This window comes from Mustela erminea, chromosome 12 (genome assembly GCF_009829155.1).
Source record: "Mustela erminea isolate mMusErm1 chromosome 12, mMusErm1.Pri, whole genome shotgun sequence".
In the NCBI taxonomy this organism is placed as follows: Eukaryota; Metazoa; Chordata; class Mammalia; order Carnivora; family Mustelidae; genus Mustela; species Mustela erminea.
In genome coordinates, this window is record NC_045625.1 from 201069 (window position 1) to 218378 (window position 17310).

The following is a 17310-nucleotide window of genomic DNA, read 5'->3' on the forward strand; positions in this document are numbered from 1 at the left end:
CACACGGAGTCAGACGGTGTAGACCACATGGACCACCACCCCGAAAGTCACAAAGTGCCACAGGGCGTCCCATGTGAGCCACATGCTTCCGAGACCTGTGAAGGGAGCTGAATCCATGATCCAACAACTCCCACAAGCCCCAAAAAAGGAATCTCCAGGCCCAGTTGGACTCACTGCAGAATTCTACCAAGTATTTAAGGAATTCACAGCATTCCTACACAACGGTTTCCAGAAAATTGGGTGGCGAGGGGAGCTGCTCCGCTCACGTTAGGGGGCAGGACGGTCCAGATCCGCAGACCGCGCGGACCGGAGCCACGCCCGGAGCAGCTCCCGCCCGATAACCCTCGCGAGCACAGCGGCGCGGACCCCTCACAAACCAGCAGCGCGGGGGGTCCGCGGGACGTGGAAACGAAGCCGAAACCACGACCGTGTTCATTCCGTGGAGGACAGCGGCTCAAAACTCAAAACTCGTCACTGCGATCCACCACGTCACAAAGCCAGGGAAGCCGCGTTCACGCCGACGCGGAAAGAACATTTAACGAAAGGGACCCTGACTCACAACACAATTTCTCAGAAGCTAGTGCCTCACCTTAAAAACAGGCACCTACAGAACCCAGAGCAAGCTGATCGCGGAGGCCGGGCGTCTTCTCCCGAGACGAGAGCCGGACACGGACTGCTCTCACCGCGGCTCAGCCGGAGCCGCCGCCCGTTGGGCCGTCAGGCAAGAAGAGGAGAGAGAAGGCGTGAGATTGGAACCAAAGAAACGAAACTGTCCCTGCTTACAAATGACACATTTGTCCACATAGAAAATTTCGACTATCTTTGTAGATACCAACGATGGACACGGAGACATCGAAGATAAAAACACAATGCGACAGCATTTATCCTCAAGCAAACGGACAGGAGGGCTTCGCTGTAACTCTGAGGAAACATGTGCAGGCCCCAAACCCTGAAAACTGCAAAATGCTGAGGACAGAAGTTGAACGAGGTCCATGCAGGCTGAGACAGCACCCCCTCGGACTGGAAGACAACAGAATAGAGATGTCCCTGTTCTCAAATAAACTCCCATCAGGGTTTATGCACGTACCAACAAGATTACCCCAAAATTCATAGGAAAGAAAAGAAACTAGAACAGTTTAAACAATTTGGGGGGAAAAAAGAAAGTAGGGGCATGAGTCTGTGTGATTTGAAGACTTATGTGGCCACAGTAATCAAGACAGCGCAGGCCTGGTGGGGAGACGGCCACACCAGTGGGACAGAAGAGAGAATCCCAAAACACACCCACTCAAATATGCCCAGATTATTCTTGACAGAAGTAGAAAAAAAAGTCATCGCAGGAGATACAGGCTTTTCAACAAATTGTTCCAGAGCAAGCAGGAAGAGAAAAAATTACCTTAGCCTCCTCCTCAAACCTGATACAAAAATCATCTCAAGGGACATATTGAGGGCTTAGCTGGTTGAGCAACTGCCTCCAGCTCAGGTCATGATCCTGGAGTCCCAGGATCGAGTCCCATGTCAGGCTCCCTGCTCAGCGGGGGGTCTGCTTCTCCCTCTGAACTTCCCCCCCTCTCATGCTCTCTCTCTCTCATTCTCTCTTTCTCTCAAATAAATAAATAAAAACTTAAAAAAAAAAAAAAAACTCGGAACGGGTCACGGACTTCAAAGTGATCCATCAAACAGTCAAACTTGTGGGAGAGAAAACCTTCAGGACTGAACACTGCAGAAGAGCGGGACTCTGGACCACAGGTGCCGTCCAGGCTCAGAGAAGCTGGACGTCCTTCACACGGACCCTTCTGCTCTGCAAAAGTCCCTTCTAGAAGGATGAAAGCATAAGCTACAGACCAGGAGAAAATACTTGCAACGGGCCAGCATCACACCACCGGCCGAGAGTGAGCCGGGCTGTGCGGACACACGAGGGTATGGAAGTGCGGGAAAGCCATCCGACACCACAGCCACGGGGAAAACACAAGCTGAAAGCAGGGAGACCTCACCGCACATCTACCAGAACGGCCAAAACGAGAGGAGTGACAGCACACGCCGCGAGGCCCGGAGTCGCGACCCCGCGCAGTGCCGCTGGGAACGTGGAAACGGGGAGACGGCCTCTGGGAACAGCTGGGCAGCTGTGCTCTTCGGTACTCGTCCCAGAGGAAGCCCGGGGCAAAGTGCACAGCAACTCATTCGTGTTATCTCCAAACCTGCAAACAACCGGTGTCCCGCAGCAGGTGGGGGCCAGGCGAGCTGCTGGGGCCACAGGGCAGCCTCGCTGGGCAACGGAGTGTGCCCAGCAGATCCCCCATGTCAGCCTCGGAGCCGACAGCCGACCCCAAAGGACATGAGTCCATTTTTATACTGTCCTTAAAATACAAAACTATGGACACAAAAGACGGATGAGTGACTGCCGACGGGCCGGAGGGGGCGCGAACGGAGGCCAGTGGGGGGCCGGGTGCGGCTCTGGGCCTCAGTCACTGTCTCTGTACGTGGGGAATCCACCTGGAGCTCAAGGTAAAACACTCCATTCTTTAAATGGAGGTGCTGATGGTGGTCTCTGGCTCAGGATGGCTGTAGGAACAGCCTGCAGGGAACCTCACCAAACAGTGTTTAGGGACTCATGTCTCAGGAGCCAGCCAGCCTCCCTCTTCCTCCTGGCCCTGGGGACAGGTCTGGAGGTCTCTGTGACCACCAACCCTGCACTGCCCGGGGCCCCAAGGAGGAAATGCCCCTGTAGGAGGGACTCCAGACTCAAGGAGAGAGACCAGAAACCGAGGACCAGGCTGGAGGGCAGCAGGGCCAGCTGGGCTCCCAGCTCTGCAGGGCTTCTGGGTCTCCGACTGTGACTCAGTGGACACGTAGGTCCCTGGACTGACCGGGTGACGGAAACAAAGAAACGCTGACTTCCTGCCCATCCCGAGGCCGTCCCCTCCCCATCACTGCCTTCTCAGAACCAGAGGCCTGGGGGGTGGGGGGGACAGGACACGTGGAGTCTCCTCAGTGGTCCCCCCCCCCGCCCCCCACAGGAGGCTATGGCACACCCAGGGGGCCTTCTACCTCCCGCCACATCAGCAGAATCCACCCCCACCCCCTGCCCGGGGGCCAGGTTGGGGAGTTCCTGCCTTGACCCAGCCCTCAGTGCTCCTGGGTCCTGCTGGGCTGGGGCTTTGGTAGGGCAGAGGGAGGAGAAAGGGCCCATAGCAGGAAGAGTGGGCAGGACAGTGCTCGGCCACAAACACCAGCCGCAGCAGACAGGCGCCTGGCATCAGTCACAAAGCTGCCCTGTGCCCGCGGGGGTCACTGGGGCTCCGGCTCTTCCAGCTGGGTTTCAGCCTCACAGCACCGGGCGAGCACATTCGGAACGGGGTGCAGTGGCGATGGGAACAGAGGCTTGTCCAGGGGAGCCTGAGGTCTGAGCACAGTCTGCTGTAGGCTCCATTATGTCCTCCTCCCGCCAAATTCCTAATCCCTCACCTGACTGTATTTGAAGGTAAAAAGGTTAAATAAGGTCATAAGGTGGGTCCTAGTTCTGTAGGACTGTCCTATAAGAATAGGAAGAGACACCAGAGACCTCTCTCTGCATGCACAAGGACTCAGCGAGAGGTCAGCTGGCCGCGAGCTGGGAAGACAGCGCTGGCCAGAACCAGCCGTGTCAGCCCCCGGCCTCGGACCTCCAGCCCCCGGCCTCGGACCTCCAGCCTCCGGCAGGGGTCGGGATTCATTACGGCAGCCTGAGCTGACGAGCACACAGTGCCTCCCTTCGAGGGAACACAGCTGTGTGTGGAGAGATGGCTTCATCACAGAGCCCTGGGCAGGGAGCCTCTTGGGGCAAGAGAAGGACGGAGGGGCCAGAGGGTGGAGGAGAGGGTGGGAGACGACCAGAGGCCACAGGGGCCCCCCCGCCCCGCAGCCAGGACAGGGGACCGGACGTAGGCTCTTGTTCTCTGGGGAGAGAGTGCCATTGGCCTGCATGCTGGGAGCTCCTAGACTGGCCCCCCCAGGGAGGCGGCTGAGACACAGAACCGGGGAACAGAGGAGCGACGTGGGGCAGCAGTGAGGGGCGACAGGGTGGGCGGCAGGAGGCCCAGGGGCCGGCTGGGAACCACAGAGGTCTAGGTCCGTCTGACTGCAGATGGGGGTGGGGGGCTGGCCCAGGCCGGGGAGGGAGGCCCAGGGTCCTGAAGAGCCCAGCCCGGCTCATCCCCGGGGTCCCTCCACGGACGCAGCCCAAGAAGGGCCCAGGAGCCAGGTAGGGTCGGGGAGCACAGCTGTTGAACATGTCCCTCCATCTGACTCTGTGGCCCCTGGCTCCAGGCCCAGGAACAAGACATTAGCAACCATTAGCAACCCTTCTCAGCTCCGTGTGAATCTGCAGCTCTGAGCTCACCATGTGAGATGGGGGTGGGAGAGTCCAGGCCTGGGCTCCGCCACCAGCCGGGAGGGCAGGTCCCCACCCTCACCGGCCATGAGCCTAACCTCCCATGGCCTCTGACCTCCCGTGGCCTCTGCAGGTGCACCAGCCACGTCCGTGGAGGTGGGTAGGATGGTGACGCTGTGGGCAGCACCACTGCTCCCAGAGGCCTGAGGGCTGAGCCTGGGGAGGAGGCCATAGACCAGCTCAGGCAACCCCGCCCCAAGAGTGGGGGCAGACCCGCAGGAACCCAAGGGAACAGAAGCTGCTGGGACTCTCCCAAACCAGACAGAAATGTGGATTTTCATGTGAAGTTCCTCCTCCTCCTCCCTCTTCTCTTGTTTAAAGCAGGCTCCGTGCCCAGTGTGGAGCCCGAGAGGTTTAAACTCCTGACCCTGACATCAAGACCAGAAGTGAAACCAAGAGTCAGACGCTTAACCACCTGAGCCACCCCAGCGCTCCAAAGCTCCTTCTTCTTAAATGTTGGCATCTCAGAACTCTGGCCATGCCTCTTCAGCCTACCAGCCCCAGATCCAAGACAGGGAGCAACCTTGACAGCAGAGTGCCTCCCCCCCAGCCCCCCAACAGCTCAGGGCTCCAGGCAGACCGTGTGCGGGACCGGAGAGTGGGCACACCCCAGCCCTTAGCCCAGCCCCAACCTGGCTGTGTCCTCTCCCTCCAGATGGGTGCCGCCGACCAGCACCCCATCCCCTCTCACTAGCCAAAACTGGACTGATACCTCCAGGCTGCCCATCTACCCCCCTCCATTCCCTCACCAAAGAACTTGGTGGGCCCTGGGGGCAGGGTGCCCTGAGTCTGACCCCCAAGGCTTCAAGGCTCACTAGGACCTCTCCTTCCAGCTCAGACGTCAGCTGCCCAGGAAGTCGTCGGCCGCTCCGGAGCCTGGGGCTCCTTCTCTACTCTGGGCCCCTGGTTGCAGGTACACGGCCTGAGCCTACATTCCCTCCGGGCTGCTGGACTAGCTGGCAAGGAAGAGTTGTCCCCAAGCTGTACAGAGCCCTCCCAAGCATCTGCACACTGACCTGAGGCTCCTGCCCAGAGACACCCCCCCGCAACCCCCACCATTCATAGGCATGCCTAGCCCTGGCCGACTTTCCGGACACCCCAGGACCACAGCCTGAATCCTGGGGTCAGGGGCCCATGGCCCAGCTCAGCCCTGGAGGCCGGGCAATCTGGATCCCCTGCCCCACCCAGGATCACCCAGCCCTCGGGGCTGAAGGACAGGGCTCCTCCTCAGCCATGCCCCTGGACACGAGGCACGAGTAGGGGGCTCTGCAGGCAGTGCTCAGGAGGGGCCTGGCTCTGGCTGCTTCCTAAAACATAGGAAGAAGGGGGAGGGGGACTAGGAGAGAGGAGACACGGAGAGGCAGCCCACAGAGGGGAGGGGGCTGGTCCTCTCTAGATACCAGGGCAGGCGACCGTGCTGCCAAGGGAGGCCCGGATGGCGACCTACCCACCTCCCTCAGGTTACAGAATCCAGCAGGGGGCCCGGGTCTGTCCCCAGGGACCAGCAGAGCCAGGAGGAGGCCACTGCCTGGAGGGAAGCTCCTGGGGGGCTGGGCCCAGGGCCCCTCTGCCCCACCCTCCCCCCAGCCCACTCTGGGAACGGGCTCGTCAATGACACCACAGCTCCAGGTGGGCCTGCGAACCCCCAGAACATCTGTTCTGAACCACCGATGGACACCGCCGGGAGGGACAGACACTTCAGCCCCAAATAATACTGGTCCTGACAGCCCCCCATGCTGCTCCATGGGCCACTTGTTAGAATTCAGCCCCCCTCCCCTTGTCCCAACTACACACTGAGGAAGTCATTTCTAGCATCAGGTGGGAATGAGGAGAGAAAGTCCAACAGCCCCCTGACCTAACCAGGCACAGAGACCCCCGCAGCAGCTCCCAGACCTGAGCAGGCACAGAGACCCCCCCCAGCAGCCCCCGACCTGACCAGCCACAGAGACCCCCCTCAGCAGCCCCCGACCTGACCAGCCACAGACACCCCCCTAGTAGGATCAGTCACAGGAGGAAGACCCCATACGGGGCTAACTCTAATGGCTGAGTGGAACCCTGCTCCTGCGTCTAGAGCTCACACACACACAGTGGGGGCAGCCCAGGTCCAAACCCAGTGCTGCTGGGCACTCAGACAGGGTGTCTTCTGTCATCTCAAACCCAGACACAGGTCACTCCTTATGCAGGTGTGAAGTCACTTGTCATCGCCAGGAGGCCCAGCTCCCTGGTCCCCACGGTAGGACACACACACAGCTCGCCATGGCCCATACTTGCTGGACCGTCCAGGCCCAGGGCAGGTGTCCTCTGGACTGGCTCCCCAGAGTACTCTCTCACCCCTTCCCCGCTGCTGTCTGCCAGGCCTCCTCAGCACCAGGACACAGGCCTGTCCACACCCCAACCGAACAAAGCAGCGGGCTTCCCAGCGGCCAAGGGCGGCCCAGGACCAAACCTCCTCCCTACGCAATGCTGCCTGCTCCCCCCGCTTCTTCCCACAGGAGGCCCAGTCCAGGGAGGCAGGACCCTGAGCTCTAATTACATGTCCTGGAAAGAAATCCCAGTTTAATTTGAAGTAAAATGAGAAGCTGTGGTTGGAAATGTCCCCTAGAGAAGCCAACTGCCTGAGCTGGGACACATTTCTCTGATGTCCCCTAGGACCAGGAAGGAAAGCACCAGGCTGAGGCCATGACAGGAGCAGGGACACTCAGGGCTTGGGGACTGTGGGTTCTCTGGGAGCAGGAAGATGTCCCTGGGGTCTGCGGGGACCTCACCCTGCCCCTGTCCTGACTGCCAGCTGGAACCGACCCCTCAGGTCCAGGTGGGGTTGGGGATTCCGAGGGGGCTGCGGGGGAGACAGTGACAGGGAACAGCATCCGGAAGTCAGACACAGGCGGGCTGGGATGGGGGTGCCACACTAGGGAGGGGCCAGAGGGCTTCCTGGGGGCCATCCAGCAGACCAGTGCTCCCTCCAGCCCCGTCCCATCATGGCCCCTCCTATCCTCCAGGGCTACCAAGCCCTCGGGTTCAGCCCTGCACCCCAGCACCAGCCCTGCTCTCCGAGCCCACCAGCAGCCCCTGGGGCCTGCACCTTCCCCCTCCGCCCTCCTCCCAGTTCCCTGAGTCCCACCCCTCATGCCTGCTCCTCTGCTGACGGACCTTCCAACCCCCACGAAAGGATAAACCTCATCCACAGGCTCTCCTGGCCTTCTGTGTCCCCACCTGCAGCCTGCACGTCCCCACCCTGCGTGGCACGCACGGTTTGTTCACGGTCTCCCCCGGAGAGGGCAACCTCCGTGTCACCACCACGTCCCTGACAACTAGCGCATTTGGCAAGGACCGTCCAAGAGGGTGAGGGCGCAGACGGCCAGACACCAAGCGCAGGCGGGAACGTGCGCCGAGATGGAAGCCCAGGCAGAGGGGACGCTGGATGCCGGCCAAGGGAAGCCACCCTCCCCCCCCCTTCATTCCCCCCCCCCATCCCCCTGTCCTCGGCACCGGCCCTGCCTGCTCACCCACCAGTCCCTCCCCTGCTTCCTGCTTAGAGGCCAACAGACAGGGAGCCCGGGGTTCTGGATGCCACTTCCCCTCATCCACCTGGGACGGCTCTCCAGCACTTCCCGTCCGTAGCCTCTGCTCGTCCTCGCCTCTGGGACTAGTGCCCAGGCCGCAGTGCTCCTCCTGCCCCTTCCTCTCCCTCCGGCCACTGCCCCAGCTTTCTGCCTTGCTTTGCCACAAAACTCCCTGGGAGGAAGAGCTGCCCCCAGGGGCTCACCCGCACCCCTCTCCCTCCCTGCGAGAGCCCCTCCCAGCCAGCTCTCCTCAAGAACTGAAGGCCACACTCGCTCAGATGCACAGCCGCCTCTTGCTTCTGTTCAAGAAGGGCTCTTCCTCCCAGAAACAACACCCCCCCTCCTCTCCGCACACCTCGCTGGCCAGTCCCACCCTCCAGACTCGGGGCGCTGGGCTCAAATGGGCAGCTTCCCCAGGAATCCTGTCTCGTCTTGGGCTCAGAAGACCATGGGGACCCCTATGTCCTGTGTTGGCACCTCCAGCCACAGCCTCCTGAGCATCTAGATGGCTCACCCTTTGTCCTTCCAAGCTCAGCGTGGAGGACTTCTCAGAGCGTCCCCCGCGGCAGCTCCCAGCCCACAGGCCACACTCTTTACTGCTCTTCCCTGTGGGGACTGAAGCACGGGGTCTCCGTTCACAGACTGATCTTCATGGTGCCCCCACCCCAGGCACGGAGACGTCACCAGGAAGCGGCCAGTCAAGACCTGTCCTTATGGGGCCTAGATTTAGGGCCAGGGCAGGGACGGCACAATGGACCCTCACACGTAAAAGAAGGGTGGCGACCGAAGAAGACTGTTCACACTAAGAAGAAACCGAGTAGGACTGCAGAGACCGTGCCCCCCGGAAAGCGGCCCCCGGGGCAGAGGCTCCGTGGTCTGGTTCACCGCTGGGTCCCCAGCACCCAGCAGAGGCTCAGCAAACTTTGCATAAATAAGTGATGAGTGGTTAGCAAATGATGCCCTCAAAAGAGGGTCGCTGCAGTGACAGATGCCTGGGCGAGAGGGCCGAGGACAGACTGTGGGCAGGACAGCCCCTCAGCGCATTCCGGTGAAGCCAGGACTAGATGCCGGGACCCTAGTGCCAGGGGTGAACCCAGGCTTGGTTTACAGGTGAGTATCTGAGGAAAAGAGGGTCCCCTGAGGCAGGGGTGGAGTCCCCATCTCAGCCGGAGGGTTCCTCCCATGACCCGCACACCAGCCTCAGGAGCACAGGGACCCCAGCGGGCCTCGAGGGACAAGCTGGGCTTCACCAAGCAACGCGGCCTCTCAGCCAGAGTCCCTCCCCTCCCCGCCATGGGCCTCCAGCCCGCTGAGCACCAATTAAGTAAACCCTAATTAAAAACAACAAAGTAATGAGAAGTAATGCCCCTCCCACGGCTACGCGGGACTGCGGCTCGCGAGGGGCTGGATCCAGCGACTCCCTGCCCCCCCACCCCCACTAGCACGCACCCCGAGACGGGCCAGAGGCCTCCTCCTGCCACAGACACACACGCACACACCCAGTCCCCTGCGGACCCCAGGCGCACGCGGGAGCCCCTCCCCACCTGGGGTCCCCTCCGGGCCTACAGCCACCTCTGGGGACGCTGCGCAGAGACAGGAGCCTGGACACCAGGCCCTCCTCCTGTAGACACAGAGAGCAGAGACTCTGCATCCCAGAAGAGGGACAGAACGAGGACGAAAAGAGAAAGTCGGCAAGAAAGACTGAGAGGGAAAGAGCCGAGACCGAGAGGACGAAGGAGAGAGACAGGACCAGGCCAGTGGGGGAGGAGGGAGGGGCAGAGAGGCGGAGAGGCGGGGGCGGGGGTGGCCGACGGAGGGCGGGAGAGAAGTTGGGGCCATCGGGGAGGGGAAGAGATGAGGACAGATGGACGGATTCCCAGAGTAGCGTCAGGGGCCGGCGTTACGGTCTCAGGACCTCTGCGGTCCTCTCCCTGGGGCCTCCAGGAAGATGGGCACATTCTCTTCTCTGGCGTGTCACAGGCCAAGGAGGGCAGCCCGGGGTGTTCTCCCCTCAGGAGGTCTCTCTCAGCCCTCACTGAGGGGCCAGCTTTCTGGACCCCCGTCAGGACGAGCTTATCGGAAGACCAGGGGTCCTGCCACGGGGTGAGTGGGGGCTCCTCTGCCTCCCGGCCTTGTCCCCGGAAGCCCAAGCACTCAGCATCAAAGACTGCCTCCTGGGAGGCAGGGCCGAGCCCCAAGCACCCGCCACCTCAGGAACCCGTTAGTCAATTCAGCAGACACTCTCTGACCTCTCCTGGGGACCCGCCCCAAGCTAGGCTCTGGGGACACCCTGAAAAATAAGACACCGTTCCTGTCCTCAGGGACTCATACCTCAAGAGAGGGAGCGATGTAAGCAGCAGGACCCTCCTGGCCACCCTCCCCAGTGCCTGTGGGGGATGGGAGGGGGCGGTGAGCGCCCTGCCCTCCGAGGATGGGGGCACGTGGGTGGCTGCCAGTCTCCACAAAGCCTCAGGGGCTTTTGCTAAATGATGCCCTGACACCACACCCGCCCGGGAACAGGGAGTGCCCCCGTGTCTGCTGCTGGAACCCCACAACTCCCTGGAGAAGGCTCCCCGCTCCCCTCCCTTCTTAGTCATCTTGAAACGTGGAATGGAAATCTGAGAGTCGTGCATAAAACCCATTCATCGGGAATTCAGACGCGCCCGTCCCATTGGTGCTGGCCAAAGGGTGGTGAGGGACACAGGCTTCGGCCCCGAGGGAAAGCACAAGGCAGGAGGGGTGGGGGACAAGCCCGACGTCCCTCCAGGAGACACCCGCCAGGTGGGAGGCCAGCCCGGCACCAGCACAGAACTCGGGCCGAGCCATGAGCAGCTGTGCAAACAGGGAAGCGGGCTCCCCGGGATAGGGCAGGCACCCCGAGAGCCTGGCGCAGGAGTCCAGAGGCTCTTCAGCGGAGTCTGTGTCTTCTCACCTGCAGGGAGCCTGTGAAGCTTGAGCCCCATACCCAGGCTCTCATGGTCACCTCCTCCCTCCTGTGCCTTCTGCCCAAACCACCTCCGCACGTGTTCTCACCCACACCAAGGCAGGTTAGGGGGTCACTGGGCAGACAGCACAAGGATGGAGCACAAGGACGGTGATCTTCCCTGGGCACGATCACCCCTCCTTGGGAAGGACGGTTCTGGGCCATAGCGAGGCCTGCTCCCTCCTCTCTGATCTGGGCTGAGCCTCTCCAGGGACACTGAGGCCCCAGGGAAGAAGAGACTGCCGTCCCTGGCCTGGGCTGGGGCCCCTGGGGCCTGGGCTGTGCAAACAGGTCCTCTGGAGCAAATTCCCCAAGCACTCCCCCGCTCCCCGCGCCCAGCGCAGAAGCAGCAAGGCCTCAGCTCCGGCCCTCAGCCTGCTGGCCAGAGGAGGGGCCAGCCGGGCAGACACAGAGACTGAGACCCCGAAGGGTGGGGGCGTTCTGCCTGCACCCCGGCCCCCAGCCCATCCCCAGGTCAACCTCTAGACCTCCTGGGCGGCTTTGGGAACCCCAAAGCGGTCATGACCAGGGTCCACTTGAGGAGGAAAGCGGTGGGCAGGACACACGGACTGAGCACCGGCCCGGAGCCGGGAACCGAGGAAACAGGCTGACAAGCTCAGTTGAGCGCGGCACCGAGCGCGTGCTAGGAGCTCCTCAGGCCGGAACCAGCTGAGCCGCGCGGGAGAGCCTCGAGCCCCTGCCCCCACGGTACGCCCCGGGGCCTAGCCTGCCTGTGGCTCTGCTCGGGAGTGGCTACACCTGAGCGGAACCGGGGGGCCGCCCTTCAGCCGAGATCACCACACACAGGGCAACAGCCCCGGCCCACACAGGCTGGCAGTCCCGCGTTGCCTCGCATGCACCACGGCCCGGCGTGGACGCTGCTGCCCAAGCCCCAGCCCCCCCACAAGGGCACAGCCCGCCCCGGCCGCCTACCCGGTGAGAACCACCACGAAGTCCATGACGTTCCAGCCGTTGCGCAGGTAGGAGCCCTTGTGGAAGACAAAGCCCAGAGCTATGATCTTGATCCCCGCCTCAAAGCAGAAGATGCCAATGAAATAGGGCTCCGTGTCGTCCTGAGGAGAAGCGGAGAGAGGGTCGCCACCGCCCGCGAGCTCGGCAGGCCCAGGGCGGCAGCTGCACCAAACACGCCGCCCCAGCGCCGCACCTCCGCTCGGCCTCGCCAGCCACACTTCCCCGACGAGGCACTTCTGTCATTTGCTCCCCTGCCCTGCTGTCTTAACAGGGAACACGGAGGCGTCCTGGGACCTCCCGCCCCTCGAGGCCCTGCAGCAGGGGCAGCCAGGCTGACAGCGCTTGTGCGCTGTGCACTCCACCCGGCGTCAGTCCACTGCTCTAAAGCAAACAGACACAGGGAGGTCAAGGACTGGGCTGCAGACTCACAGTTCAGTGGAAACAGAGCCGTTCGCAAACCCAGAGGTGATCTGGGTCTGATCCTGGGCTCCAGTCATTGCCGAAGTTGCCTGGATAAAGTCCCAGCTCCCTAGAGAGCAGCCCAGGACCCGCTTATTCATTCAGCACACATCTCGCACTAATCACAACACACACATTCAGATCTCGGTGGGGCAACTACAGGCCAGCCTCGGGGAGCCTCTGGAGGGCAAGACATCCAGCCAGGCAGCAAGGAAAGGAGCTCCAGGTGGAGGGAACCAGGTGAGCCAAACAGTCTTGTCCCTCCACCAAGACCGTGCACTGGGGCTGGGCCCCTCTGGTGCGGAGCAAGGTGGGAAACCAGGAAACCAGGGCTCCAGAAGGAGGGTGCCCCATGGACACAGACACAGCCAGTGTGGTCAGTGACCCCGGGCATCACTCACATGGGGAAGGCGAGAGAACCTTGGTGCACGGGGGCCCCAGGGAACCGGAGCAAGGGGCTGCACTTGGAGGGTCAGCATGAGAAATGGCCTGAGCACTAACTTCAGACACTGTGCACCAGGGCCGCTGTTGCAAAGAGCAGATGGACTGGGCAGGGGAAGGGTCTGCCCTCGGGGAGCCACCACAGGGACCACCCTTCAGACAGCAGCTCAGTCCTGCCTGAGAGGGGCCAGGGTTGCGGGGTCTGAGGACTGGCCACCATGAAGCTACAGGGGTGGGGAGGGCCAGATTGGCTCCCAGCAGCCCCTCTCAGCTCCCACTGAGGGCCTGCGGCCTGTGCCTTCCTCCCCCAAGAAGCCTGGTCCTCAAGAGCTCTCCCTGTCTGTCCTGGTGTCCCCTCCGCCTGGGCCTTCCCAGCTGTGCATGGCGGAAGTGACCTCCCTGAGGGGCCCCATCAGCCCAGTGTCCATCATGGCTCAGCTCTGCCATCCTGCTACCCAGATGCTGACTCATGACAGGAATAACTGCCCGGAAGCTTTAGGTCTAGTTTAGTTCTGGAGGGTCCCCTGTCCTCAAAGAAACGGGGCTGCTGACATCTGGCCCAGGAAACAGCTTGGCTCGAGCAAACACATCCTAACAGAAAGCTTCTGGCCACATAAAAGAGCAGGCAAGAGCTGGGAGATGCCGTGTGGCTCCACCCCAGACTCTCTCATCACTGCTCTTCTGCCAGCCCCACTCTTGAGGAGTGGCTTGGGGAGGGTTGGGTGGAAAGACAGCCATGGGCTTTGGTGGATGGTGCAGTGGGACTGCCAGCTAGGGGTTCTGGCTTCGAGCTGCTCAGGCAGGGGATGGATGCTGGGGGCCAGAGCCCACAGAGACAGGGAGCTGTAGAGGCCCCATCCCAGTCCAGGCTGAAAAACAAGGAAGCACCTTCATCACCTAGCCTCTTACCCCAGCAAGCCTCCTCTCCAGGCCCTGCTCTGTGTCCCAGCTTTCTCTCCACTAAGGGTCTGAAGGCCTATGTCTGCACAAGGGCTAGGGTCAGCAAGGGTTCCTCATGCCTCTAGACCAGGCCCAAGCTGGGCACATTCTGCTTGTCTTCCCCATAGCCTCAACCCCCACCCCCAACACAAAGCAAACCTTCCCTCACCTGGAGGCAGGAGCTCAGACTTGCCCAGATGTTTGGCTGGGCCACTCAAGCCTGCCACCTGGCAGGGACAAGCCTAAGACTGACCACTGTACACCAGCTTCCCTGCCCCCCGACCCCCCACCATCTCTTGGCCCGTTTCCTTCTGGCCCTACCCCTGCCAGACTTCCCTGGAGGTATGGCCACACCCTGGGGTCTGGCAGAGCTTCCCAGCTCTCACTTTCTCTTCTCCAGCCTTCAGAACAGACGCTCACCACAAGCACACACAACACCAGCCTGCACGAGGGGCTCACAGGAAGCCAGCCACCCCTGTCTGGCTCCACAGGAGGCAAGAGGCCACACCCACTTACGTCTGGTGACACAGCCGAGCTGCCCTCACACCCCTCCTCTCGCACAACCCAAACCCCTGGCCTGCAGAAGACTGCTCCAGGAAGCCTCCCATTCCCTGGCTGTCCACTTCCTCGCCTTCTTTTGGTGCCTTGCCCAAGTGTGAGCACCTCCAAACAGCCTTCTTCTGTCTTCCCTTCTCCAGCCCTGGGCCTGTGACGGCCGGGAGGGGGAGTTCTGGAGTTCAGGGATGAGCACTGAACTGCCCCAGTAGCACCTCCTGTCTATCTCCACCGAAGTTAGGGAAAGAAACTGTGGAGAGGACAAATTGCTTGCCATGGAACAAGGAAAGAGCGATTCTCCTCTCCATGCCCAGTGCCCCTAGGGGAGGCTGGGCTGTCTCTCAGGGGCCTTAGGACCTCTAGCAGCTCTCCAGCGGGGCCTCAGAACCCCTCTCCAGGCCCCTGCCCCTGCTCTTCTCCCTGCCCTCAGGCCTAAGAGCCTACATTGAGCCAAAGGATCCGTCAGGAGAAAGACTGGGGGCTAGGGGACACAGCCTCACCTTTGAAATGAGGCTCAGTGGTCCAGATCACCTTCTGCCCCTCCAGAGACCCTGCCCTGGAGTTCTGACTGTCGTGTGCAACAGGGGACTCCACAGGGATCTGCGGAGGTCTTGGCAGGAATGGGTGAAAATGATTTAGGCTGTTTGGGAAGAACGCTTCCCATATGATGGGGGGAGGGGGACATGGCGAAGGGATTCCAAGGAGAGCCAGGAAAGACAACTCTGAAGGACAGGTGGACAGTCCCTAGACCCAAGACCACACCACAGGGACCAAAGACGATCTCAGCCCTGCGGGAAAGGGTGGGCAGCCAGAAAGGCGGGCGCTCCCAGACCGGACATTTCCCTCGGCCTTTACGAATGTCCCTCCCCCACCCTTGCTTTCACTTGGTTTCTCGGACCGGGCATAAGGTCGCGGAACTGAACAGCCCATCTGAAGTCGTTGCGGCCAGCGGCCCAGGGCAGACAGCTGCTGGCTAACGCGGGTCTCTCTCAGGCCACGCTTCCCATCAGAGGCGGCGCGGGCTACCCCAGTCCTCTAGCCCCGAGGGAGGTGTCAGCCGCCTGGGTTCTCTGCTCTTCCTCCGCGAAGAAGAGATCACCCAGCCGGAGGACGCTGAACCGAGCCCCAGATCCTAGCGGGCCGCGGAAGCAGACAGGCTGCCGCCCCCCCACAGCCCCGCCCTCAGGCCCGCGCCGCCAGCACACTCACCAGGCGCTCGGACATGGGCGTCTTGTCCCCGTCAGGGAGGTGCTGCTCCAGCGCCAGCACGATACAGTTGGCGATGATGGTGGCCAAGATCATGTACTCAAACGGAGTGCGTGGGTTAAGGAGCGGCCGGGAGGCGCCAAGGGGGAGGGGAGGCGAGGAGGCCGAGCCCCAGCGCGCCCTGACGCCGCCAGCGCCCGGCCCCCTCCGGAGGGGCTGAGACCCACCGGTCGGAAGCCCTCCCCGCCCTTCCCGCCCTCCCCTCGGGGGCCGCCTCCAGGCGGAGCCTCTGCAGCCCGGGCGGCAGCCCCTCGGCGCGTCCCGGCGGCCGTCAGCACCGCGGACAGCGCCCCCGCCCCGCGCCGCGCGGCTCCCGCGACCCGAGGGGCTGGAGGGAGGACCCCGCGCAGGCGCACACCCCCGCCGAGAGGCACGCAGCCACATGCACCTCCACGGGCACTCGCACCGACATGTCCCCGGAGCCCCGAACGCACGCACGCGCAGCACCGGGTTCCTCTAATGCCCGCACACACGCCAGCACCTGCAGCCAGGCACGCGCGCCCCGGCTCGCGTCCACACGGTGCTCACACCTACACAGACGCGGATTCAACCTCGGGTGCCCTCCAGGCGGGCCGCGCGCTCTGCACCCAAACCAAGGGAGTGACGGACGAGTCCGGGGACAGGGGGCTCCGCCCAGTGTCCATCCCGCTCCCGCAGCCGCCGCCACCACGACCGCACGCGCGCGCGCGCGCGCACACACTCAAACACACGCACACGCGGCGCGCGGAGGGTCCCGGAGCCCCGCCCCGCCCCCTCCTCGCCGAGAGCCGCGTCCCCGATCCGCCTCTCCCCAGGTCTCACCCTCCTCCCGACCCCGGGGAAGATGGCCACTGGGCGCCGCACGGGACCCGCCCCAGCCCCGGCCACCCCCCCACCCCCCGCCACCCCCGCCCAGGCCGCCCCTCCCAGACCCGCCCGGGCGCGGACGCCGGACGCCGCGCCCGGTCCCCGTCCCCTCGACCTCGTACGGTCCCCCGGCCCCCGCGCGGCCCGGCCCCCGGCAGGATATGGCCACTCGGTGATGCGCTTGGCGTATTTGCGGACGACGTTGTCTTCGCTGAAGACGAAGAGCGAGCGGTTGACGGTGAAGCAGTTCTGCTTGACCGGGATGGGGTTGTACAGCGCCATGGTCCGCGCGCGCTGCGCGATCGACTGCTTGTAGAGGACCCGCTGGCCCGGCTGCAGCCCCCCCGGGCCCGGGCCGCCCGGGCCGCCCGCCCCGCCGCCCCGAGCCCGCTCCCCACCGGCGCCCCCATAGCGGCTGCCCAGCTCGTCCCCGAAGCGGACCATGGCTCCCGGGCGCCGCGCGCATCCCCCGGCCCGGCGGCCCCGGCAGGGAGGGCGCGGGGCGCACCAGCCAGGCGCTCGGAGCGGAGCAGGAGCGGAGCCGCGAGACCCGCACCGGACCTCGCCCGGCCCCGCCGCCGCACCCGACTCTGCCGCCCGCACCACGCCCTATAAGGGGCCGGTCACGTGGCGGCGCCCGGCCAATCTGCGCTCGCCCCGCCCGCCCGACCGCCACCCGCCCCGCCCCCAGTTGGCCGCCCCCGCCCTGTCCCCCGCGGCCGGTCCCTGCCGCCAGCTCTCTAGGCTGCCCCTCGGCCCCCCGGGCCTCGGGGCTGAGCCCAGCCGGGCAGCGTGTGCCGTCCGCGCGTCCCGTCTCGTGCCCGGGCGGGCCCTGGCTGGACGCCGAACCCGGAAGGGGC

General features: G+C 63.3%; 1 protein-coding gene across 10 annotated transcripts in view; it reads right to left on the minus strand.

The window, feature by feature from the left end:
* The window catches only part of CACNA1B (calcium voltage-gated channel subunit alpha1 B), a 182974-nt gene extending 165950 nt beyond the window's left edge, over positions 1–17024 (minus strand). For all 10 annotated transcript variants that reach the window (XR_004277441.1, XM_032307664.1, XM_032307662.1 and 7 more), the window contains exons 1-3: positions 16614–17024; positions 15548–15653; positions 11906–12045 (exon numbers count right to left, since the gene is read on the minus strand). Coding sequence is in view for 9 of the 10 variants with exons in the window: in XM_032307664.1 (XP_032163555.1) it covers positions 11906–12045; positions 15548–15653; positions 16614–16894 (527 nt within the window). In the remaining variant the exon portion in view is untranslated. The remainder of the gene's footprint in view (positions 1–11905; positions 12046–15547; positions 15654–16613) is intronic.
* Positions 17025–17310: the final 286 nt, after the last annotated feature.